Here is a 24,205-nt window from a genome sequence, read left to right on the forward strand (position 1 = left end):
ATAATGATGCGATGAGAAGCACATACAGGTTATTTTGTGTTTGCTACTATGAAATATAGGGAAAGAAACAAAATTAAAGTGGGTGCTTATGGTATTGCTTTTTATCTAAATTCCTTCATGTATGACCACCTTAAAGGATACCTGAACTGAGAGTGCCATATTTATTTCCTTTTAAAAAATGGCAGTTGCCTGAGGTCCTGATGATCTCTTTGGCTGCAGTAGTGTCTGGATTACACCCCTGAAACAAGCATTCAGCTAATCTTGTCAGAAACGCCTGATCTGCCTGCTTGTTTGGGGGCTATGGCTAAAAGTATTAGAGGCAGATGATCAGCATGGCAGCCAGGCAACTGGTATAGTTTACAAGGAAATTAATATGACAGCCTCCATATCATTCTCAGTTTACGTGTCCTTTAAAGGACAACTGAAGTGAGAAGGATATGGAGACTGCCATATTTATTTCCTTTTAAACAATACCAGTTGCCTGGCAGCCCTGCTTATCTATTTGTCTGCAATTGTGTCTGAATAACACCAGAAACCAGCATGCAGCTAATAATGTCAGATACACCTGATCTGCATATGCTTGTTCAGGGCCTATGGTTAAAAGTATTAGAGGCAGAGGATCAGTGGGGCTGCCAGGTAACTGGTATTGCTTAAAAGGAAATAAATATGGCAGCCTTCATATCCCTCTCACTTCATTTGTCCTTTAAGTACAGCTACCAAACGGTGTCACAAGTACCTCGGCTATCCTCCAGATACCTTACTGTGATCCAGCTGTCTCTGGCCCACACAGGATAGAGGCCTGACTTGAAGCTCCGCCCATCCCTTCCTGTCACATCCAACCCCATGACAGGCTTATATTGTAGAATGGCTGGATGTGAAAGGGGATAAAAAAGCAGCTTCTATTATTGGATGTGATCCTGACTGATATTAGTTGGACTTTTGTGTACTCAGCCTGTTCAGGCCCATTTTTATGTTATTAGCAGAACATGATTTTAACATAAATATGCATAAAACAAGTTTTCATAAAAATAGTTGCTGCACTAATTCTCGTTTCCCAAGCTCCTCAGGAACCACCAGCTGCCAGCTCACTCAGGCCTCTTTCACATGGGCGGCTGAACTGCACATTTGCGTTTGTGGTTCTGCTTCCTATCGGCCAAGATTCGTGCAGCACCCAGATGCCATGCAGCCAAATGGCAGCATTAGTAACCACACATCGCTGGCTAGTACAAGGTGCAGTTAGGCCGAGGGACCACTAGAGAGCAGCATTTTGGAATCACCTAGTGCTAAATTAATGAAAGTCAATGGAGGGCATGGCACAGTAGCGACTGCAATTTTCCAAAATCCCAATCGCTGCAGCATTTGCACTTGTATATAGGATCGCTGCAAAGTCGCTTTTCAACCACCATACAGAACAATTTTGTGGTCCTTTACTGCCAAATCTGTGGAAATCCCAAATCACTATGGAAATTGCAATCACTGTACAAATTGTACAGGGCAGTAGGGGAGAGACCGGTACTAGATGTCAGCTGGCAGTGTGGCCCCGAGTCATTGCTACTCATAAAATGTGCACACCAGAAAGGACATCCATATAGGTAAAGACAGATATAGTGGCACTGGATCAGACAGACGGGTACCTATATTGTAGTTCGGGGTACAGACAATATTGTGGTATAAAGTGGGAGGGATAAGAGGACCCTGACAGCTCTTCAGAAGCTGCACTTTAGCCTCTGAAAAAGTGTGTAACCGTAAAACAGCTATCAGGCTCCTCCTACCCCTCACTGCATACCACGTTGTCTGTACCCATGAACCACAATAAAAGTACCGTTTGTCTGATCCAGTGCGGCTATATCTGTCTTCAACTATACAAACTGCTTGCTTTACATTTATAATCGCTTAAGAAACACCAGAAAACACTCTGAAAAATGCAGCAAATCACAAAAAAATCGCTACTAAAAGCACTCAGCAATTAGTGTTTTCTTGTGGATCCCAGCCCAGAGGCCTGCTGGGACGTACTACAGATAGCTGATCACTGTCGCTCAACGTTTTTGCTAGTGTTTTGTAGAGCGTTTTCAGCAGCAATTCCCTGCCTTTTTTGTAGCAGTTTTATTTTATTGCTGCCAATTGAAAAAGCCATTGCAATTAACAATTTAAAGTTCTGCAAGGGATTTTGTGTAGCAGTTTGGTGGTTTCTGGGTCGTACAAGAACTGTAAAATCGCTATGTATAGAGTTTGAAAAGTGATTTTGCTGCAATCCTATACTTAACATTAAATCATGATCGCTAGCAAAATGGTGGCAAATTAGGCAAAGCCAAATCGCAAATTTAGCCAAATCGCAATTACTTCAGTTGGCTCACCTCCAACCACTTTCATTGGCAGTGATTTTTAGAATTGCCGGCAATTCCTAGAATGACCTAACTGTGTAACAGAAAACCATTACATGTAACATCTAGGAGGTGGCTGCAGCCCACTCAGGTGTGTATGTGGAAGGGACCCCTCATTACCTGTGCCTGACACTTACACTGCAATTGCCTACAACCAGATCCATGGGAGCAGCTCACAAGCACTGGATGTATCTCTGTCCACTGCCTGTGTGGAAGAGGCCTAAATCAGTCTCTTCCTTTTTAATCCCATAGGCATGCAGGGGGAAGAGTGATTGCTTCATCAGCTGAAGCCACACCTCTCTGCTGACGGCCTATCATGGCTCAGTCGCTAGTAGGAAGGTGTGGCTTCAGACTAACTAAGAGATGGAATGAACAGGTAGCTGGGGGTTGCTGAAGAGGCCATGATGATTAATGAATTGGTGCAGAAGTTTTTTTTCTATTAGCAAAAGAAAGCAAAAATAGTGTTCTATCAAATGGATATAAAAGAACTGTGCCAGGACGGGCTTAAAGCGACTGAAAGGTTGTGGATGTTGCATCAGAACCACCATATGGTGCACCCAGGGCTGGCGGACTGCCAGAGACCACAAGAAAAGATGTGCAGTATAAAACACCTTGTGGTAGCTGCACCTCACCAGTAGTGTCTGTTTATGGACATCACAAACTGCGACTGTTAAGCTAGAGAAAGCAGCAGAGAGGTTGTCCCACCTGCCTTGTTGCATATTGGGTGTTAGTATAGGCACAATGGCGTTTGTGCACTACAGGCGCAGGTCAGTACTTTAGAGGTAAGGACGGACACACGCGTTTCTCCTGAATGAGGCTCCGCCTTGTCCTGAGCGTTGAGCATGAGGATGATATCCAAGAGAAAGGCGCCACCTTCATAAATGTGCGTAGATGAAGGGCGGAGATGCTTCTTGTTCACTCACATGCAAGCTTGCTGTCAAAGCTGGAGAGGGCCACTGCGAAAGCCTGCAGAGCACACATGGGGTAGCTGTAATCCAGGGTGAAGAGGTCCTCTGCTACCCGGCCAAACTGCATGACGATGTACTCGGCTAGAGGGGAACAGAGGAGGCCAAGGTCAGACGCAGAGACAAACTTACATAAAACCAGCAATACACAACCACAGTCAGGAGTGTGGAAGGTTAGGGCAGTAAACAGTGGAGACAATGATGAAAGCATTACTTAAAACTTTAAAAGAGAAATACAAGACATTTGATAATGGTGACAACAAAAGATTTTCCTTCTTTTTTTTCTGGATTTAGAAGAGGAACTTCTCACTTTGCAATGTATTAATTTATTTTTTTTCTCCCTACTGCTAACTTTCGGTAAAGTTCCTCTTTACGTTTAACAGTCTTCCAGACAGTTCTTCAGGTCAACCTTGTGGAGGAGGATTAGGCCTGGTTCACACTGCAAGAGCTTTTTAAAGCGGGATTGTCACCATAAAAATCGAATTTCAACAGAAACTGGTCTGAGTGTTTTAAGTGACAGAGATGCTAATCCTGCATTCAAAACTATTCTGCTGTTAATCACATACCTTAGGAGCACTGGCCCTTTAATTGCCATTGCCAAACAGTTGCATGCTGGGGGTCTTTTTTTTCAATAATATATTACTCCTCTTCCCTTTATTTTCCCCTCCTTCTAATGACATAAGACAGTGCACTTTCTAGTATAAACCTCAGTGGGAGTATCAGAAGACTCTGGGAGGAGGGCGGGTAACAAATACACAATTATCAAGAGAGAAAAAAAAGAGTGAGGGAGGAAATGTCAGGAGGTTAACGGTAACCAAGATGGAAACTGCCTAGAATAGGAATATTTGCTTTCCCTTTATAAAATTCACAGGCATCATAACGCATACAGTGCAATACATCTGTTATGTAAGTAGAACTAGTATTTATCTACTCATATACAGTACAGACCAAAAGTTTGGACACACCTTCTCATTCAAAGAGTTTTCTTTATTTTCATGACTATGAACATTGTAGATTCACACTGAAGGCATTCAAACTATGAATTAACACATGTGGAAGTATAGTACATAACCAAAAGTGTAAAACAACTGTCATGTCATATTCTAGGTTCTTCAAAGTAGCCACCTTTTGCTTTGATTACTGCTTTGCACACTGTTGGCATTCTCTTGATGAGCTTCAAGAGGTAGTCACCTGAAATGGTTTTCACTTCACAGGTATGCCCTGTCAGGTTTAATAAGTGGGATTTCTTGCCTTATAAATGGGGTTGGGACCATCAGTTGCGTTGTGGAGAAGTCAGGTAGATACACAGCTGATAGTCCTACTGAATAGACTGTTAGAATTTGTATTATGGCAAGAAAAAAGCAGCTAAATAAAGAAAAACGAGTGGCCATCATTACTTTAAAGAGAACCCGAGGCGGGGTTTTTACAACGCAATCCCCATACAGAGGCTGGGTCTGCCTATAGAGCCCAGCCTCTGTTGCTATTTAGCTTCCTCCAAAACCCCCCCTGCGCACTGTGAGACCCCATAAATCGTTTACCTCTCTAATGTCAATCTCCGCTCTCCCCCGCCTCCTGCATTGCTCCCGTCTCCGCAAGCGTCCCTTCCCTCCAATAAGCAGCGAGGGATGGGGTGGGGACCGGAGCGATTCAGGAGGCGGGGAGAGCGGAGACTGACATTAGAGAGAATAACACAGCCCGCTGCGACACGCTGCGTTTCGACAGCGCGGCTGTGTTTTATGGGGTCTCACAGCGCGCAGGGGGGGGGGGGGGGGGCTTTGGAGGAAGCTAAATAGCAACAGAGGCTGGGCTCTATAGGCAGACCCAGCCTCTGTATGGGGATTGCGTTGTAAGAATCGCGCCTCGGGTTCTCTTTAAGAAATGAAGGTCAGTCAGTCCAAAAAATTGAGAAAACTTTGAAAGTGTCCCCAAGTGCAGTCTCAAAAACCATCAAACGCAACAAAGAAACTGGCTCACATGCAGACCGCCCCAGGAAAGGAAGACCAAAAGTCACTTCTGCTGCAGAGAATAAGTTCATCCAAGTCACCAGCCTCAGAAATCGCAGGTTAATAGCAGATCAGATTAGAGACCAGGTCAATGCCACACAGAGTTCTAGCAGCAGACACATCTCTAGAACAACTGTTAAGAGGAGACTGTGTGAATCAAGCCGTCATGGTAGAATATCTGCTAGGAAACCACTGCTAAGGACAGGCAACAAGCTGAAGAGACTTGTTTGGGCTAAAGGACACAAGGAATGGACATTAGACCAGTGGAAATCTGTGCTTTGGTCTGATGAGTCCAAATTTGAGATTTTTGGTTCCAACCACCGTGTCTTTGTGCGACGCAGAAAAGGTGAACGGATGGTCTCTACATGGCTGGTTCCCACCGTGAAGCATGGAGGAGGAGGTGTGATGGTGTGGGGGTGCTTTGCTGGTGACACTGTTGGGGATTTATTCAAAACTGAAGGCATACTAAACCAGCATGGCTACCACAGCATCTTGCAGCGGCATGCTATTCCATCCGGTTTGCGTTTAGTTGGACTATCATTTATTTTTCAACAGGACAATGACCCAAACATACATCCAGGCTGTGTAAGGGCTATTGGAACAGGAAGAAGAGTGATGGGGTGGATGGTTTAGGGTGAGCTGGACCTCAGAGTGAAGGCAAAAGGGCCAACAAGTGCTAAGCATCTCTGGGAACTCCTTCAAGACTGTTGGAAGACCATTTCAGGTGACTACCTCTTGAAGCTCATCCAGAGAATGCCAAGAGTGTGCAAAGCAGTAATCAAAGCAAAAGGTGGCTACTTTGAAGTACCTAGAATATGACACATTTTCAGTTGTTACACACTTTTTGGTTATGTACTATACTTTCACATGTGTTAATTCCTAGTTTGCAGGGGCGTAGCAATAGGGGGTGCAGAGGTAGCGACCGCATCGGGGCCCTTGGGCCAGAGGGGCCCCGAAGGGGCCTCCCTCAACTCCAGTATTAGCTCTCTATTGGTCCTGTGCTCATAATAATCACTTCTATAGATACTTTGAATAGTGGTAATCATTAACAGACTGTTCCCCACCCCCTTCTTGCACCTCTGACACTGTAGTTACCATTGGCAGGTTTTGGTGCGCTGTATCAATTATTATGTATAGAGTGCTTGGGGGGCCCCATTGTAAAACTTGCATCGGGGCCCACAGCTCCTTAGCTACGCCACTGCTAGTTGGGATGCCTTCAGTGTGAATCTACAATGTTCATAGTCATGAAAATAAAGAAAACTCTTTGAATGAGAAGGTGTGTCCAAACTTTTGGTCTGTACTTTATGTGTTTTAAATTTCTAGGTTAGCATGGGTGTCACTGGTTCTTTAAATCGCTAGTGCTGTGATGCTATGGGTGATGTTTATAAAGTCACTTTGCTCAAGTGAGAACACAGCCACAGCATTTACTTTCGCAAGAACTTTTAAAATCACAAGCGCTTAGAAAAAGCTCTTGTAGTGTGAACCAGGCCTGAGACTGTAGAGGGGGGAAGGAAAAGCCAGAGATAAAGGAGGAAGACACATACGGCAGCTGGTGTACAAAGGACTTACGGTCATTGTCATGTACAATCTGGAAGTTCTTGACGGAGGCGTGAGTGACGCGGCCGTGGAAGTTCAGCACATAGGACTGAGTGTCGTCATTCCACACCGGCACCTTGTTGTGCAGCTCGATTATGTTTTCATTGCGTTTGCTCTGCCACCGGGACAGAAGACTCTCCGATTCCTGAGAAGGATAACAAACATCACTGTGACATCACTGCGGACTCTGGAGGACACGCCCCCCATGTGCTTCAGAATGTGGCACTAGAGATGTGCAAATCTAGCTGTGTGCTCACAATGCCATGTGCCAGTGACCCATTACATGGCAAACAACTGGAAAATAAAGGGGAGCAGCTGTATCTCTGTGTGCAGCAGAGAAGGAATTAGTATGAATATGTCTATCTGTGCTATGCTGCTCCTGTTGGTATAAACCAGGAAACCCCTGATTCTTGAAAGAATCATAAAGTTCCACTGCCCCCCCCCCCCCCCCCCCCCAGAGCATCCATCCTCTGATGCGTGAAACCCAGATGCCCCCCTCCCCGTGCGATGCACCCATTTCCGTCCCCCCTTGTTCGTCTAACCTATGATACCTTTCCGGTGCGCCTGTGCACTTATAGGGCGGTGGCTTAGTTTGGGCGGCGGCTTACTGCGGAGGTTGTAGTGTGCATGCGCAGCTGTGCGTCCGTGCATACTTCCAACCTTAATTTAGTAATAGAGATGAAAAGCTGCTGAGTGCAGATCACAGTATATGGGGTCAGTGCATTGTACGGGGGGTCATTGGGGTGTACAGTGCATGGGGGTCAGTGCATTGTATGGTCAGTGGAGTGAACAGTGCATTGGGGTCAGTGGTGTATACAGTGTTTGGTGGTCAGTGCATTGTATGGTCCAGTGAGGAGCACAGTGTAGGGGGTCAGTGGGGTGTACAGTGCATGGGGGTCGGTGCATTTACAGGGGTCAGTGGGGTGTACAGTGCATGGGGGTCGGTGCATTGTACAGGGGTCAGTGGGGTGTTCAGTGCACCGGGGTCGGTGCATTGTACAGGGGTCAGTGGGGTGTACAGTGCATGGGGGTCGGAGCATTGTACAGGGGTCAGTGGGGTGTACAGTGCACCGGGGTCGGTGCATTGTACAGGGGTCAGTGGGGTGTACAGCTACTGCACAATAAAAGGCCCATAAAAAAATGGGAAACTTACATTTACTGGCTGGAAAGGAACCCGTTCATGATTAATATTCATTCCAGGGATTAACACAGACATCTTCCGGGGTCCTTTAAAGCCCAAAACATTGGTCTCCTAAGGGATGAAATGATAAGAATAAGCAATAAAGAGAGGAGAGGGAGAGGCAGGTAGGAAGGGACAGACAAAAAAAAAGAGGAGGAAAAAAACAGAAGAAAAAGAACGAGAGTTCACATGCAATTTTTCAAAAAAAGCGATTGCTACATAGGTCATGTATTTCAATGGCACTACGTTTTATTAGCATTTGTGCATGCTTACATAATTTCTCTGCGGTTTATATTTGGATCATAAGTCTGCTTAACCACTTGCCGCCCGCACACTCATACCGTGTGGCGGCAAAGTGGTAGCTGGAGGACCAGCGACACACATCTACGTCGCCAGGTGCCTCCCTAATTAATTAGGAAAGGCCACTCGCGCGAGCGGCCGTTTCCTGTTAGATCACGAAGCGGGTCTCCGAGAATAGTCTGCGAGCCGCGATCAACAGGAGACGTTTGTCTCCTTTGTTTACATTGAACGGCGCTGCTGCTACAGCAGCGCCGTAAGGCAGATCGGCGATCCCCGGCCAATCAGCGGCCGGGGATCGCCGCCATGTGACAGAGGACAGCCTGTCACAGGCTGCACAGGACGGATAGCGTCCTGTGCAGCCCCGATCACCAGGGGTGACAGGGAGGGGGGGGGGGAATTTCGCCGCGGAGGGGGGCTTTGAGGTGCCCCCCCTGCAACACCCAGGCAGGCAGGAGCGATCAGACCCCCCCCTGCACATCATCCCCATAGGGGGGAAAAGGGGGGGTGATCTGATCGCTCTGCCTGCAACCTGATCTGTGCTGGGGGCTGCAGAGCCCACCCAGCACAGATCATAAAAAACAGCGCTGGTCCTTAAGGGGGGGGGGGGGGGGGGGGTAAAGGCTGAGTCCTCAAGTGGTTAATTTTATGTGCAATGTGCAAGTCGAGCTTCAATGCAAGTCAATGGAAACACAGAATATTTCTGTTAACATTTGCATGTGATTTTGAAGTTAATTAGATGGAAAAAAAATCAAAATGCAAAATCTTGCACACAAAAACATATATATAAAAGGGTCAGGGAGCACTGATTATAGGACAACTATTGCACAAAAGATGTAAATACATACATATAAAACATACATCTCTCCCTGAGTAAAATGCACTATAAATTTATTACTTTTTTCCAAGTTCCTGTCACTTACGGAAGGCAGGAGACTAGTCCATCTCACAAGTAGGAAAGCTGGCTTTGCGGGGGGTGGTTTTGTAAAAATAAAAGGAGGTACAGAGAATCCCCCATGAGGAGATGGGCTAGTCCAATATATGACAGATTTGTCAGGGACAGCATTATAGGAAACAAATAATGTACTGTGCATTTAACTCTAGGAGAAATGTACATTTTATATGTATGTATTTTAAATGTTACAATTTTTGGTGATAGCGGTCCTTTGACTATGAATAAGAGTATGGGGGTTCAGGAGAGAAGAGTAGGAGGAGCCTCTTACATAACAAACAGCCGCCAGCTCCTGCCTCATTTTGTTAGTGTCCATCGCTCCAGCAGCCTTGCCCTTACCGGGGCTCTCACCATCGTCATATACAGTAAACTTGGTCCCCATCAGGTTGGATCTAACAAGAAAGTAAATAGATCATTACAACAACCCAGAATATAGACCTCAGGCAGCCATTCGCTGATGAGGACAAATCTAGACCAGAGATGTACAGGTGCAGAGGATACTGCAGCAGGACGCAGCTGATGGAAGAAGACTGGAGTAAGGAAAGGATCACCCTGGCATGCTCCATAGGCACACTCAGCATGTGGAGGCGGGGCTGAGGGCAGCCCAGTAACCTGAATATATTTATAAATTAATAGATTTGCTTTTCACATGTCTATCTCCTACTCCTAATTATGACTTTTTTTATAATCCTACAATTTTAAAGGTGTGTCTCATCTAAAATTAAGGTATGTTTACACATTAGGTGTGTCTGTTGAGAATGTGCTCAACAGAACGTATTATGTTACTGCTGCGCCGGGGTAGTCATCATATGACTGATACAGTCTTGGACCTGAACTCTTGCACAGGACAGAAGGAAAACAGAGAGAAATGCACCCTGTATGTATTTAGAGAGTTTAGCCTGTTAATTCTCCTCATCTGTGACTAAAAGCACAAGTTGTAATTTGATCCCTTAGCTGTATCAGCTGACTGTCACGGCAGAGCAGCTAAATTGGTAAAGACAGGATGTTAACAATATGTCTGCTTCCACGAAAGCAGAAAGTGACACACTGCAGATTTATTGCAGGATTTCTATCAGTTGTAACAAGGAAACGCTTTTCTTTAAAGGTCATTATGCTGTTGCGTAGAGCAGAGAGGAAGTTCTGAGTTCAGGTCCGCTCTCAGTGTCCCAGAAGCTAAAATATATGAACTACTGACCTCTTTCATCTATCCCCTCACTCAGAAGCTGTTCTCTACCAGGAAAGAGTTTTACGGCTGTAGTTCCTCATCAGTGAGGGTTATGCTATAGTCTGACAGTCGCAACAGGAGACAAACTGTCACTTGCATACCTGATGTTTAATTTTCTGTTTAATTACATTTTATATGTATGTATTTTAAATTGTACAACCTTCTACGATAGTGGTTCTTTAGGAAAAGGTATGCTAATGCTTTAAATATACATTTTGGCAAATTCAATAGCCTATTTATTGACCATTGAGAGATAAAAGAGAACAGTGCAATGTGAAATATGTCTGCATACCGGAGTTTGCCAATGAAACATTCCCCTTCCCGGGACAGGTCTGTGGGGTCGATGGAAATCAGATAATTGGATGTTTTGCTTTTTTTCCGCTTTCTTCCAGCCAGAAGGAAAATCTGAAACAGAAGCCTGAGTAAGCAGGATGCGGGGATTGTGCCCCGCCCACCCGGAAGCACAGGCCTCAGCAGCCTCACCTTGCGGGTGTCATCTTTCTCCAGGTGCATATAGTAGGTAGGGAACAGTCCGCGGTCCATCCCCTTCTTGACACGGCTAATGCGGCACCGTACAGTGACACCTCGGGGGGCCGGCTGCAAGGCAAATTCTTTCAAGTCACCCACTTCTCCTACGTCACTTTGAGCAGCAATAGGTATGGTCTCTGCAGACGCAGATTCCTGCAGAGAACAGAGCAGTGGTTACTCAGTTATGTCATGAGGACTATTTTCAACAAACTTTAATAGACAGCAGACAGCCAATAGCAAGAGCCACCCCCCTCCTTCTTTTCACCCTATTTGATCCGATTCACTTGTAGGTCGGACTTCAGAATGACAGAGCTGGAGAAAGAGACACTCCAAAGAGGCTTTTCTGCATCACTATAAATGAGCAGATCTATATAGGGATACAGAGAAGAGTGGCATCTAGTGGCATGTAAGCACATTTAACTACTTAAGGCCCGCTGTGATTGAAATCTATGCCCTGTTTTGGTGGGCTCCTGGCTGGCAGGGCGTAGATTTCAATCACCGCCCGCAGCGCGCATCCGCCGTTTCCGTCACTCCCCGCCGATCACACCGCTCAAACACAACGCCTCTCACCGCAGCTCACTGGCTCTGCTTGTCTCTATGACGGCAGAGCCACGTGAGCTGGTCAGGAGCCGATTTCATTGGCTCCAGGGCGTGTCTATCAATGTAAGCCGCTCCCATTGGCTTACATTGATAGACACGGTCAGGAGCCAATGAAAGTGGCTCCTGACAGGCTCACGTGACTCTGCCATCATAGAGACGGCAGAGTCTATGTCAGGAGGATCCCGGCGTGCGTCGGTTGTGGTGGGTATGCGTCGGTATTGTACCAGCGGCCTCTGGTTCTGAAGGGGGCAGAGACCGCTGGTACTTAAGTGGTTACAGTGATGCAGAAAGCCTTTTCCTCTCTGTCACAGGAGCGTCGGCACAGCTTGCTGCAGAGACCTTAGCTGACTTAATACCCAACAGGCCTTGGTGTATTGAAGCAACATTTTTCAGTAATTTACTGAAATTTTACCGCATCTGTGAAAATCTTTGTGAATTTGGGGGAAAAAAAGTCTAAAATAATGAATGCGGTATTTTACTTTTTGTCGAACAGCCTATTGTTAATTGTAGCCATTGCCATGCTCCCAAGTCAGCAATTTATCTCACAAGTCAGTAATTTCAGCTTTCCATGCGGTACCGAACGGCCTTAGTGAACTGACATTTCACAAAATGTTCAGTAAAATCAGCTGTGTTCTGCCTTACTGTAATGCTTATGTAGTAATTGATTAAATGTATTACTAAACTTAAAGCAAAGTAAAGCCTATGTAGTAATAAATTACGTTTCCTTGGATTGGCAGAGCTCTGGTTTTGTGTTTCTGTTCACATTACTCTGATTTTCACTTCTGAATCTGTACTCTGCCATTTCTGGTGCTACTCGAAATTTAGATATGTGGTTTTCACTGTAGGTATCCCCCTGTAGACAGCTTTTCAGCATGCTCTATGGAGGTCTAAAGCAGCTTGTCCGTCCCAGAACTTACGGTCAGAGACTTTTTGCTGGCTGAAGAACCGGGCCGAGTACTTCCAGAGTCTCCCTCCTCCTCATCGGTTGTGTCTTCATCAAAAGGTAGACTGTCTGAGATGCCTGTTCATAATACCAATTCAATTATGTTAGAGCAGTTAGAGAATGAAACAAAACATGACCTCTGATGTATGACAGTCAGGAGTCCACTAGATGGCAGCATTATAGCCATCTAATGAAGGGAACCTGTGACAGGGACACAATTACTTTAGCTTTCAGCAGTATACCATCTCTACAGGTCTGTCATTCTACATATCTATGCTTTAAATGTTTTATGATGCCTCATAAATGTTTTATAGCAAAAAGATTGGGATATTAAACTAGGAGATTTCAAAGGGCCTGTTTACATAAAGACAGTATGAGAATGTAGCACTGTGAAGTATTTTGGCCACAGAGATAAGAGTAACCATTCTCCAGAGGCTTTCCCCATCCTTCTGGAGACCACTGCTGCTGCCCAAGACCGGCTGTATGACCATGTCTTTAAGTTTGTCTTGAATACACTTTAAAATTGGCGCTATTATAATGCACACAGTCTAGAGAAAATAGTAGAGTGAATTTAGGAAACAGTTTATACAGAGGGGCAGCATGGTGGTGTAGGGATTAGCACTCTCGCCTTGCAATGCTGGTTTCCGGTTCGAATCCCAGCCAGGGCACTATCTACACAGAGTTTGTATGTTCTCCCTGTGTCTGTGTGGGTTTCCACAGGCTCTACAGTTCCTTTCACATCATAAAAACATACAATTAAAGTGAACCTGAGATAGTTCACTAGCCCCTATTTATACATACCTGGGGCTTTCTCAAGCACTGTGGCCTCCCTCGCCATTCGTTCGGCCCCTCCGTTCTGCCGATATGTCCTCCGTTCTGCTGAGCAGTCGTGGGCCTCTGCGCATGCATGGCTCAGCCTCAGGTACACTTTAAGTTAACTGGCTTCCCCCTATAAACTGGCCCTAGACTTTATTACATAGACTACACAATACATACATAGACATATGACTATGGTAGAGATTAGATTGCAAGCCCCTCTGAGGGACAGTCAAGTGACAAGACAATATACCCCTATACAAACAAAGGATTGAGGAAAACTTTGAAAATGACTCAAACCCAAAGAGGATGTGGCAAAGCATTCAACTATTCACAGATTACAAAAAGAATAGCACTCCATATACACTGGACAATAACATCCCCAGCCTAGCAGAGGAACTTAACAACCTCTTTGCTAGATTTGAAAAAGACAACAATCGGCCTCCAGTCAACTTTGGGCCCACTACAGACTCACAGCCTTTAATCCTTCACATACATGAAGTGCAGCAAGCACTCACAAATATCAACACCAGGAAAGCTGCAGGTCCTGATGGTGTGTAAGGACGTGTGCTCCAGGCCTGTGCTGGTCAACTAGCGAAAGTTTTTACACAAATATTCAACCTTTCTCTGTTCTTGGGTGTAGTTCCATCATGCCTTAAATCTACAACCATTGTGCCAGTCCCAAAAAATCCTAGGATAACCTGTCTTAATGATTATCGACCAGTTGCTCTAACCCCTGTCATCGCCAAGTGCTTTGAACGACTGGTAGCCACACACATCAAGGCCTCCATCCCAGCAAATCTAGATCAACACCAGTTTGCTTACCGAACAAAGAGATCGACTGAGGATGCCATCTGTGTAGCTCTCCATGCTGCCCTCTCACACCTGGAATAGCCCAACTCCTATGTTAGGATGCTCTTTGTTGACTACAGCTCAGCATTTAACACCATTGTACCTAGCCAGCTGACCAACAAACTCCATGCACTAAGTCTTGCTCCCTCCATATGTACTTGGTTATTGGACTTCCTTACTAATCGCCCTCAAACTGTCAGACTAGGAAAACAGACATCCTCCACCCTTACCCTGAACACTGGTGTGCCACAGGGCTGTGTATTAAGCCCTCTCCTCTATGCACTTTTCACCCATGACTGCCAGCCTATCCATACCTCAAACATAATTGTTAAGTTTGCAGATGAAACGACTGTCATTGGGCTTATATCAGACAATGAGGAAGCTGCATACAGAGAAGAAGTTAGGAACCTGACTGCATGGTGCGACATTAACAACCTGTTATTAAATACAAAGAAGACCAAAGAAATTATTCTGGACTTTAGGACCACCAAAAAGACCACTCACCTACCGCTAATGATCAATGCAGAGGCTGTGGAGAGAGTTTCCAGCTTCAAATTTTTGGGAGTCACCATCGCAGAGAACCTGTCCTGGGCTGACAATGCTTTAGCTCTAACTGGCAAAGCACAACAACGCCTCTACTTTCTGAGAAAACTAAGGAGCGCTAACCTCCCACAGAAGCTGCTGGTTAATTTCTACAGATGCACTATAGAAAGCGTTCTGACCAATTGCATGACGGCCTGGTACAACAGCTGCACGAAGGCTACTAAAGAAGCCCTGCAGCGAGTTGTTAAAACAGCAGAAGCCATTATTGGCACTGAACTACCGTCACTGGAACTTTTGTATAATACTCGCAGCATGAGAAGGGCCAAAAACATTATCAAGGACAACACTCACCCTGGAAATGCCTTGTTTGAGCTCCTTCCATCAGGTAAACGTTTTAGATCAATCCGCACACACACAAACAGACTGAAAGACAGCTTTTTCCCATCTGCCATAAACTTGATGAACTCTGAATCCTCTCTGAAATAATTAACACTGTGTACAAATTGTTTAAATATCTGTAATACCTGGCATATGTGTATAATTTCTTCTCTTCCTTGTTACTATCACTATCCTCTTCCTTGTTACTATCACATGTTCCCTATATGCACCGTGGGGTTGTCATGAAAAGTAATTTCGTTGTGTTACACAATGACAATAAAGTGAATTGAATTGAATAGAGCGCTGTGGAAGATGTTATCGCTCTATAAATACTAAATAATAATAATACACTTTAGACATTCGAAGACATTATTTGTCACCACTGACCTCTCTCCTGCAGCAATTCCTGCAGGTCTCGTCTAGATTCCTCATGGTTTTCCTGGGCCCCCTCCTCATGAACAGGCCTGGCTGTGGTCTTGCTGGCAGCAGGACGGGATATGACCTCTTTCTTCTGGGGTTTCACCTCACTGACTCTTGCTGGAGTCTGCTAGTGTCAGTGGTGACCTCTGAGCTACCTCTATTCTCCACTGACACCTTGCCTTCACCTGGCCTCGGCCTATTGCTCACATCACTCGACTCAGGTCTGGAGGATTCCAATTCCTCCTCATCAGGACAAGTCTCGCCCACTGATAAAATGTGGATTTTGTATTCTACATCCTGAGTATCGGAATGCAGGAAGGCAGCTGGACCGTCAATTCCTGTAGTGATGAAGAAAGAGAAGAGGTACAGGAACTTTGAGAACAATTCTAGAGGTATTTAGAAGGTGACAAATTGTAATAACTAAAGATGGCAGTCTCCATTTTATCCTCATTGTAGGTTCTCTTTAAAGTGAACCTGGAGTGAGAGTAATATGGAGGCTGCCATATTTATTTCCTTTTAAATAATGCCAGTTGCCTGGCAGCGTTGTTGATTTTCTGGCATCAGTAGTGTCTGAGCCACAACTCTGAAACAAGCATGTGGCTAATCCAGTCAGACTTCAGTCAGAGCACCAGGTCTATGGCAGTCTCCATATTTAGCTGATGCTGCTTGCCACTGAATAGTTATCATACTATCAACTAGTATTTCTAAGCCCTCTCCGGGTGTGATGTTCCCAGGTGTATACAGCACATTATCAGGCTTTCTGTGTGATCTCAATCACCAGCTCTTACCATCCAGGATGACATCTGAGCTGGCAGATCAAGGCGTGTGACATGGCATGAGAAGAGCCTGCTCCTCGCTCTTTCTCGATTTCGGTCTTCGCTGTCTGGGCTCATGGTTGGGCTGCACCATTAGGATCTCCTGCCTCTTCTTCCTCTGCTTCTGCTCCAACAGTGCCCTCTAGTAATTGGAAGGAGACAGAAGAAGCTCAGAAATAACACACATTAAAGTGGACCCAAACCGAAATTTTTTTAGTTGCGCCACTCTGACACATACAAAGATAAACACACCTTCAAGCCTATGAGCATTTCAGTGCATCCCTCTCACCCTTCTCTTTTCATTACTAGGGTTATACAGGTGGCAGCCATTAGCAATTCCTCCTTTGCCGGACACCACCTACTTCACCTGTCTGCCGGATTCTGTCCCGGCAATATGAAAAGAAAGGAAGGGTTCCTCTAATAAATGTAAAATATTTTATATTTGTCATCATGCAGCTGAAAAAAGGCTGCTATTTATTAATATAATTTAGAAAATAGGTTTTATTTCTGAAATCTTGCATTTTTAATTTGGGTCCACTTTAAAGAAAAATCCCACAAGGTGTCACTGGCTTAGACATTGAGTGGACCTGAACTCGTGCTTAGGACAGAAAGAAAACATAGAAAAATCCACCCTGTACGTATTTAGAGAGTTTAGCCTGTCTATTTCCCCTCATCTGTGACTTACCACAAGTGTAATTTGATATTTCAGCTGTTTTAGCCCAAGAATTCTCGCCAGCCTGGGCAGAACAGCTAATTTGTAAACACAGGATGTTAACCCCATGTCTGCTTCCATGAAAGCAGTAAGTAGCCACACTGCCGATGTATTGCAGGATTTGTAACAGCTGACACTAAGAAATGTTTTTCTTTAAAGCTTATTATGCTGTTGCTTATCTTTTAGAGCAGAGAGAAAGTTCTAGGTTCAGGTCCGCTTTAAGCAACTGTTCAAGCGTTGCAAACTGAAATCTTATTATCCTGATTTTTATACAGAACAGATAACCCAACATTTACAAGTGTGTTAATGACTGATAAGCATTAGCTTTTTACAAAAATAACTTGATATTTAAATGGACAGATCCACATACGGAATTACATTCTCCAGAATACAGAGGACAGCATGATCTTAGTAATAAGGCAGGATATTTATATTTCATACATTTTTTTTTTCTGGCTTAAGTGTCTCTTTAACCACTTCACCACTGAGGGGTTTTACCCCCTGACCACCAGAGCAATTTTCACCTTTCAGCGCTCCGTCCATTCATTCGTCTATAACTTTATTATTACTTATCGCAATGAAATGAACTATATCTTGTTTTTTCCGCCACCAATTAGGCTTTCTTTAGGTGGGACATTATGGCAAGAATTATTTTATTCTAAATGTGTTTTAATGGGGAAAATAGGAAAAAAATGTGGGAAAAAATTATTATTTTCAGTTTTCGGCCATTAGTTTTTAAATAATGCATGCTACTGTAATTAAAACCCATGAAATTTATTTGCCCATTATTCCCGATTATAAAACCGTTTAAATTATGTCCCTATCACAATGTTTGGCCCCAATATTTTATTTGGAAATAAAGGTGCATTTTTTCAGTTTTGCGTCCATCCCTAATTACAAGCCCGTAGTTTATAAAGTAACAGTGTTATACCCTCTTGACATAAATATTTAAAAAGTTCAGTCCCTAAGGTAACTATTTATGTTGTTTTTTTTTATTGTATATATATATATTTTTTTTTTAAATTACAAAAAAAAAAAAATTGGGGAGTGTGGGAGGTAATGAGTTAATTTATTATGTAAAACAATTTATTTGTATGTGTAAAATGCATTAAGGTGTAGTTTACTATTTGGACACAAGATGGCCACAGTGAGTATGTTTACATGCGACCTGTAAGCGACCGGAAGGACGCTTACAGGAAGCAGTAGGAGGCTGGGAGACTCACAATGATCGCGCTGTTTCTGAAAGAAGCAGCAGATCATTGCGGGGGCTTAGATCAACGAACGGGAATGGATTTTCCCGTTCATTGATCTCCGGGCAAGCGGGCAGCGGCGTGCACGAGCGGCGGGTGCGCGCGCACGAGCGGCGGTAGCGCGGACAGCGGCGGGAGCGCGGAAGGTACGGATTTCTCCGTCCCTGTTTTTTTAGGAGGGAAAAAAGTGACAGAGAAATTCGTACCGCCGGGGGTAAAGTGGTTAACTATGGGGATGGGGGGCTGCCATGTTTCTTTCCACACACGAGGCAGTGAGCACCAGCAGATCACAGTATGGATGGAAGCAGCAGATTTGGGCGCATGAGACAAGTGGACAAAAGGGCGCCCCATTCACTCCCATTATAAATATTGTTTAATGGGCGCCGAACAGGGAGGGGGCTATGCCGCGCAGGAGGAGATCTCAGCCCCTGGTGGGGCGATTTTCATCCTGTAAAGTGCTGTACGCGCAGCTAGCACTTTGCTAGCTGGGCGTACAGCTTGATCGCCGCCGTACAGCTTGATCGCCGCCGCTCTGCGGCGATCGCCCGCACGCAGCGGCGCAAGAGGGCCCCCGCCAGAGCCCTGCGCTGCCCGGACCAATGAGTTCCGGGCGGCGCTATGGGCTGGATCGGAGACGTCTGACGTCAGGACGTCCATGACGTCATTCCGATCGTCGCCATGGCGACAGGAGAAGCCAATCAGGGGAGCGCGTTATATACGCGTTCCCCTGTTTGCTATTGTTGCCGGCGACGATCGAACTAGAGGGACACATGCGCCCTCTAGTGGAGTTTCATGTAGCTACCACTCTGGTAGCTTTACATGAAACATAAAAATTTTTTTTTTTAAAAATTGGATTTCTGCAATTTTTGCAGAAAAAATTAACCGCCAAGGAGGTTAACGTTTTACAAACGGCGCCCAGAGATTTTTAATGTTTTGTAACTGTGCTTGTGATGATTTACGTTTAGATAATGAGCCTGTGATGAATAACGTTTATAAAAAATACTAAACATATGTATCCTATTTAATTAAAACATTATTTAACATTTTAACCCTTACTTTTTGTAAAACATTATTATTCACAAAATAAAGCGATCAGTACGTAACGTAAATTGCAATATATTTTTTACAATCACTATTTGTAAAACATTTCTAAAACATTATTATCCACCCCCAAAAATTATTTAAATTTTTTTATTTACATTTTTCATTTATTAATGTTTGTAAAACATTATTATCCATAGGGTGTCTTAGGTTTAGGCACCACCAGGGAGGTCTTAGGTTTAGGCACCACCAGGGGGGTCTTAGGTTTAGGCACCCCCAGGGGGGTCTTAGGTTTAGGTACCCCCAGGGGGGTCTTAGGTTTAGGTACCCCCAGGGGGGTCTTAGGTTTAGGCACCACCAGGGGGGTCTTAGGTTTAGGCACCACCAGGGGGTCTAGGGGTTAGGGATGGGTACAGGGAGGGTTCTATGTGAGAGTAGGGTTAGGTATAGTTTTAGTACAATTTTAATAATACTAATCAACAGTTATTATGAATGTACTTATATTAATATCATTGTTATAAACAATATTTTCACATTTTATTATAATAATAAATGATAAACCAAGATTATTCATAACAATATATAATTATAATGTTTAAACAAATAATACAGTTTTTTTAACAAATGTAATTATAAGTTTCAGTTTAGAAACAGGGAAGATTAACGTTTTAAGAATTGCCGATTTCATACACATTATTTAATGATTTATAAATTCTTAAAACACTATTTGTAAACGAAATTCTACACAATATTTTTATAAACGATAATACTGGTTATCATTTACACCACGCGCCCTTTTTTCCCGACGCCCTTTTTTGATGAACGCGTATGGATAGCATTCCGGGAATGCGGAAAAAGCTACGCATGGCCAGTCCTGACGGGCCTGTCGGCAAAAACGAGACTAGCTGGCAGCGGGGGACCAGAGGATTAGTGAGTGGCTGCGAGGGCACAGGATTGCTGCAGGGGGCTGGTAGAAGCCCCAGGTGAGTATTACTCATTTTTTTTCTGGCTTAAGTGTCTTTTTAACTATGGGGATGGGGGGCTGCCATGTTTCTTTCCACACACGAGGCAGTGAGCACCAGCAGATCACAGTATGGATAGCTACTGAGAGGTATACCTTTGGTTACTAGCTCCATATAACTGTAGTGCAGCATTGGGGAAATCCATTTACTGTATATTCTGGCGTATAAGATTTTTTAACCCCTGAAAATCTTCTGAAAAGTCAGGGGTCGTCTTATATGCCGGGTGTCATTGATGCCGGGTGATACGCCCTATCCTGTTACCGACGCTCATATCTCGCTGCTGAGAACTGTAGTGAAGTAGCGCAGGCGCACATGTGTGAGAAGGAGGCAAATAGGATAGAAGGGGCGGGCCAGACGGGTGAAAGAGGCGTGTTTTATGGGCACAGCGCAATCTATTCTTCCATACAGCTCTGATAAACAGGTAGACAAGGAGAGCTGACCAATCCATTTAGGGAGAGGGAGAGCTGACCAATCCAACCAGCCAGTCGCCTATATACTGTTATATACTGGGTATCACATACAGTACAGCACCAGTATCTGTTCATACATAGCACCAGTATATGATATTTGGTGTGCGTTGGAAGAGGGGTAGTCTTATACGCGCAGTCGTCTTATATGCCGGAATATACGGTATATATGTTTTGTTTTATAAGTTCCCATATCCTTTAGTTTTTGCGTTTCTACGTACTGTGAATATCGCACTCTGCTCACACTATAGCCCCATATAGTCAATGGCGTACTGATGCCCAACTATCTACCCGGGTGATTGGCTGGTTTGGATTATTTTGACTGATTTCTTTGTTTCTGTCCGTACTCGGAAGCCCCCTGTATCTGATCCCCTTTCCCTCTCTATAGGAGAGTACATGAACCTGCAAGGCCCAATCCACATTCCAAATCTTTTTTTGATCGGAAGATGGTTTGTCAATGGATGAACAGTCAATCAGTTGTCCATACACTGTACATGATATCTGATTTTGTAAGATTTGTGCTGTCGATCAAACTGTTCAGGAAGTGAGTCATAATACCATCTCCCCCCCCCCCCCCCCCTTTCTTCCACCAAGCTGATGATGCGCATGTTCAGATGCACTGAATACATTATTTTCTTTCCATACACTTAGCAATGTGAGTTGCTGTCGTATGATGTAAGGATAACGCATCATGATGCGATGAGAAGCACATACAGGTTATTTTGTGTTTGCTACTATGAAATATAAGGAAAGAAACAAAATTAAAGTGGGTGCTTATGGTATTGCTTTTTATCTAAATTCCTTCATGTATGCCCACCTTAAAGGATACCTGAACTGAGAGTGCCATATTTATTTCCTTTTAAAAATGCCAGTTGCCTGATGTCCTGATGATTTCTTTGGCTGCAGTAGTGTCTGGATTACACCCCTGAAACAAGCATTCAGCTAATCTTGTCAGAAACGCCTGATCTGCCTGCTTGTTTGGGGGCTATGGCTAAAAGTATTAGAGGCAGATGATCAGCATGGCAGCCAGGCAACTGGTATAGTTTACAAGGAAATTAATATGGCAGCCTCCATATCATTCTCAGTTTACGTGTCCTTTAAAGGACAACTGAAGTGAGAAGGAATTGGAGACTGCCATATTTATTTCCTTTTAAACGTTCCTTTTAAAGTTGCCTGGCAGCCCTGCTTATCTATTTGTCTGCAATTGTGTCTGAATAACACCAGAAACCAGTTTGCAGCTAATAATGTCAGATACACCTGATCTGCATATGCTTGTTCAGGGCCTATGGTTAAAAGTATTAGAGGCAGAGGATCAGCGGGGCTACCAGGCAGTGCAGTTTCTAGGCTAAAATGCACCCAGGGCGAGGGTGTAAAAATTGCGCCCCCCCCCCCCGAAGCAAGGTATGGGTGCCCGCAGTGTAAGTTAGCCAGGTCTAGTTGCACTCAGTATAGATTCCCCCAGAATAGGTACCCCAGTATAGGTAGCCAGCTATAGGTCCCCCCGTATAGGTAGCCAGGCATAGGTGAGCCAGTATAGTTGCCTCCGGTATAGGTTAGCCAGGTAGGTGCCTCCATTATAGGTAGCCAGTATAGTTGCCCACAGTATAGGTTAGATAGGCAGGCGTCCCCGGTATAAGTTAGATAGGTAGGTGTCCCCAGTACAGGTTAGCTAGGTGGGTGCCTCTAATATAGGTAGCCAGAATAGTTGCCCCCAGCATAGGTTAGATAGGTAGATGCCCCCAGTATAGGTTAGTTAGGTAGGTGCCTCCAATATAGGTAGCCAGTATAGTTGTCACCTGTATAGACTAGCTAGGTAGGTAGGTAGGTGCCCCCAATACAGGTTAGATAAGTTAATGCTCCCACTATAGGTTAGATAGGTAGCTGCCCCCCAGTATAGGTTAGGTAGGTGCCCCCCAGTATAGGTTAGATAGGTAGGTGCCCCCCAGTATAGGTTAGATTAGGTAGGTGCCCCCTAGTATAGGTTAGATTAGGTAGGTGCCCCCCAGGATAGGTTAGATAGGTAGGTGCCCCCCCGTATAGGTTAGATTAGGTAGGTGCCCCCCAGTATAGGTTAGATTAGGTAGGTGCCCCCCAGGATAGGTTACATAGGTAGGTGCCCCACAGGATAGGTTAGATAGGTAGGTGCCCCCAGTATAGGTTAGATTAGGTAGGTGCCCCCAGTATAGGTTAGATTAGGTAGGTGCCCCCCAGGATAGGTTAGATTAGGTAGGTGCCCCCCAGTATAGGTTAGATAGGTAGCTCCCCCCCAGTATAGGTTAGATAGGTAGGTGCCCCCCAATATAGGTTAGATAGGTAGGTTCCCCCCAGTATAGGTTAGATTAGGTAGCTGCCCCCTCAGTATAGGTTAGATTAGGTAGCTGCCCCCCAGGTTAGATAGGTAGCTGCCCCCCAGTATAGGTTAGGCAGGTGCCCCAGTATAGGTTAGATAGGTAGCTGCCCCCCAGTATAGGTTAGATAGGTAGCTGCCCCCCAGTATAGGTTAGATAGGTAGCTGCCCCCAGTATAGGTTAGATAGGTAGCTGCCCCCCAGTATAGGTTAGATTAGGTAGGTGCCCCCCAGTATAGGTTAGATTAGGTAGCTGCCCCCTCAGTATAGGTTAGATTAGGTAGCTGCCCCCCAGGTTAGATAGGTAGGTGCCCCCCAGTATAAGTTAGATAGGTAGCTGCCCCAGTATAGATTAGGTAGCTGCCCCCCTAGTATAGGTTAGATTAGGTAGGTGCCCCCCAGTATAGGTTAGATTAGGTAGGTGCTCCCAGTATAGGTTAGATAGGTAGCTGCCACCCAGTATAGGTTAGATAGGTAGGTGCCCCCAGTATAGGTTAGATTAGGTAGGTGCCCCCAGTATAGGTTAGATAGGTAGCTGCCACCCAGTTTAGGTTAGATAGGTAGGTGCCCCCAGTATAGGTTAGATTAGGTAGGTGCCCCCCAGGATAGTTTAGATAGGTAGCTGCCACCCAGTTTAGGTTAGATAGGTAGGTGCCCCCCAGTATAGGTTAGATTAGGTAGGTGCCCCTCAGGATAGGTTAGATAGGTAGGTGCCCCCCCAGGATAGGTTAGATAGGTAGGTGCCCCCAGTATAGGTTAATTAGGTAGGTGCCCTCCAGGATAGGTTAGATTAGGTAGGTGCCCTCCAGGATAGGTTAGATAGGTAGGTGCCAACCAGGATAGGTTAGATAGGTAGCTGCCCCAGTATAGGT

At 44.8% G+C, this 24,205-nt stretch overlaps 2 protein-coding genes across 2 annotated transcripts in view; both read right to left on the bottom strand.

Annotated features, from left to right (window-relative positions):
- Nucleotides 1–494: 494 nt before the first annotated feature.
- On the bottom strand, nt 495–16,572 carry LOC137562380 (tubby-related protein 3-like). Its single transcript, XM_068273719.1, has 10 exons — nt 16,468–16,572; nt 15,887–16,051; nt 15,647–15,806; nt 12,645–12,748; nt 11,083–11,280; nt 10,892–11,004; nt 9,646–9,766; nt 8,099–8,197; nt 6,919–7,090; nt 495–3,430 (listed from the first exon to the last, which is right to left on the bottom strand). The coding sequence occupies exons 1-10, from the start codon at nt 16,570–16,572 to the stop codon at nt 3,297–3,299; spliced, it is 1,371 nt and encodes a 456-aa protein (XP_068129820.1). The 3' UTR covers nt 495–3,296.
- Nucleotides 15,792–24,205, bottom strand: part of LOC137562381 (tubby-related protein 3-like) — a 118,851-nt gene continuing 110,437 nt past the window's right edge. Inside the window, exons 5-6 of the mRNA XM_068273720.1 lie at nt 16,468–16,636; nt 15,792–16,017 (exon numbers count right to left, since the gene is read on the bottom strand). Coding sequence (XP_068129821.1) covers nt 16,635–16,636 — 2 coding nt within the window. The 3' untranslated portion in view covers nt 15,792–16,017; nt 16,468–16,634. The remainder of the gene's footprint in view (nt 16,018–16,467; nt 16,637–24,205) is intronic.

Source organism: Hyperolius riggenbachi, chromosome 3, assembly GCF_040937935.1.
Source record: "Hyperolius riggenbachi isolate aHypRig1 chromosome 3, aHypRig1.pri, whole genome shotgun sequence".
Lineage (NCBI taxonomy): Eukaryota > Metazoa > Chordata > Amphibia > Anura > Hyperoliidae > Hyperolius > Hyperolius riggenbachi.

Coding starts and splice junctions, on each gene's coding strand:
- LOC137562380 (XM_068273719.1), bottom strand. CDS start 16,572: ATGAGCCCAGACAGCGAAGACCGAAATCGAGAAAGAGCGAGGAGCAGG. Junction 15,807..15,886: donor CCAGACCTGAGTCGAGTGAT/GTGAGCAATAGG, acceptor CACTGACACTAG/CAGACTCCAGCAAGAGTCAG. Junction 11,005..11,082: donor AGAAAGATGACACCCGCAAG/GTGAGGCTGCTG, acceptor CTTCTGTTTCAG/ATTTTCCTTCTGGCTGGAAG.